Consider the following 1,582-nt stretch of genomic DNA (forward strand, 5'->3'; position numbering starts at 1 on the left):
ATTTGTTGAACTTTAAAAAAATATATATATATATTTTTTTAAAGTTCAACAAATACACTATTTAAGTATGCACTTACTGGGTTTGAATGCAATTCTACTGGGTTCCATTCTAAAGGCACCATTCATCAAAACTAATCACTGGAGCCCAAAATAAATCTCTAGTTACATTCCTCACATTTCATGGGGCAGCACATGAACTGTTCAGCTGTTCTTGGCCTCACCGTGTTGTCTGAGCAGTTGGAGTGGGGGCTGGAGGAGTTGGACTCCCCGCTGTAGTGCTCGAGCTGTGGGTAGAAGCTGTCGTTTTGGCCGGCCCGCAGCAGCGCCTGCAGAGACTCGATGTAACTGATTGCATTTCTCAGGATCTCCACTTTGGGCAGCCGCTGGTTTGGGTTGGAGGCAGTGCAGCGCTTCAGCGTCTCAAAGGCATCATTGACTTTACTGAGTCGTCGTCTCTCTCGCATTGTTGCTGCCTTCCTCCTGTCTGCATGCGTTGTCTTCCTCTTGCAGGCCTTGCAGGCCCACAGCAGGCAATGCCCCCCCTGGTGGAGGCCCCCAGGGGCCCTCACATGCTGGTCCTCCTCCTCTGCTGTTGGCACATGGTGATGAAGATGGTCCTCTGACTTCAGCAGCCCACCATGTGTCAGCCTGGCGTCCAAATCATCAAAAAAGTTCAGATCGCTGGTGTTGAAGCAGGGGTCGTAGAGGTCATCAGCTGACGAGAGAGAGAAGGGAAAGTCTGACAAATCCATCGGCCCCTGCCGATGACTCCTTGACGAGCAGAGCGAAGACAATTACGACGAGGACTTTAAAAAACTTTTAAATTCTCCCCAAAAGTCTTCTCTGTTGTTTACTATTATTTAGAGCAGGTGACCGATAAAAAGAATCAAAATGTAACAAATCTGATGTGAAAGGGAGTTTAAAGAGTTTCCTTTGCCATGGACTGCCTTTATAAAGGGGTCAGGGTGGAGGCGGACCAATGATATAAGTGACCAATGGCCTGCAGCAGTGTGTGTAGGTGTGTACTGTGTGACTTTGTGTGTACTGTGTCATCAGCGCAGGGAAAGAGGAAGCAATGAAAATGACAGTCAGGTTCATGTTCACAAATCATCCAGAATGATCCTCCACTTTACGCTGAGGTATAAGAGATGACCATAAAATAGATCTTCAAGTGGTTTAATATGACTGATTACTTCATTTAAAGCAGTTAAAAGCCAACCCTTACGATCAACCAAAAAATTGTAGTGTGTTATGCATAGAGGCTTGCTAAGTCCAGCACGGTGCAGCAAATGTTTAAAAGTAGTGGTAGAGTTTTGCATTACAACGGGGCCTACATAAAACAGAAATATCTATTTTCCAACAAATTAGAATACTTTAAAAGTAAAACTGCTGCCCTTCTCTGGGTTCCTGCATGTTGTGAGTGGCTTCTTTGTCCCTTTTCCTATTTGCTGTCAGCAGTACTCACACTGAACGCTGCATGAGCACATGGAGATCAGTAATAGGATACAGGGTCTATCATCATCAGCGACTGAAATGAATCTGAAAGAGCATTTCGGGGAAGGTGCTAAACATATGGTTTTAC

General features: G+C 45.3%; 1 protein-coding gene across 1 annotated transcript in view; it reads right to left on the reverse strand.

Moving 5' to 3' along the window:
- Positions 1-911, reverse strand: part of LOC107083874 (myoblast determination protein 1 homolog) — a 3,869-nt gene extending 2,958 nt beyond the window's left edge. Inside the window, exon 1 of the mRNA XM_015373390.1 lies at positions 188-911. Coding sequence (XP_015228876.1) covers positions 188-752 — 565 coding nt within the window. The 5' untranslated portion in view covers positions 753-911. The remainder of the gene's footprint in view (positions 1-187) is intronic.
- Positions 912-1,582: the final 671 nt, after the last annotated feature.

This window comes from Cyprinodon variegatus, unplaced genomic scaffold (genome assembly GCF_000732505.1).
Source record: "Cyprinodon variegatus isolate N-32 unplaced genomic scaffold, C_variegatus-1.0 Scaffold86, whole genome shotgun sequence".
NCBI lineage: Eukaryota > Metazoa > Chordata > Actinopteri > Cyprinodontiformes > Cyprinodontidae > Cyprinodon > Cyprinodon variegatus.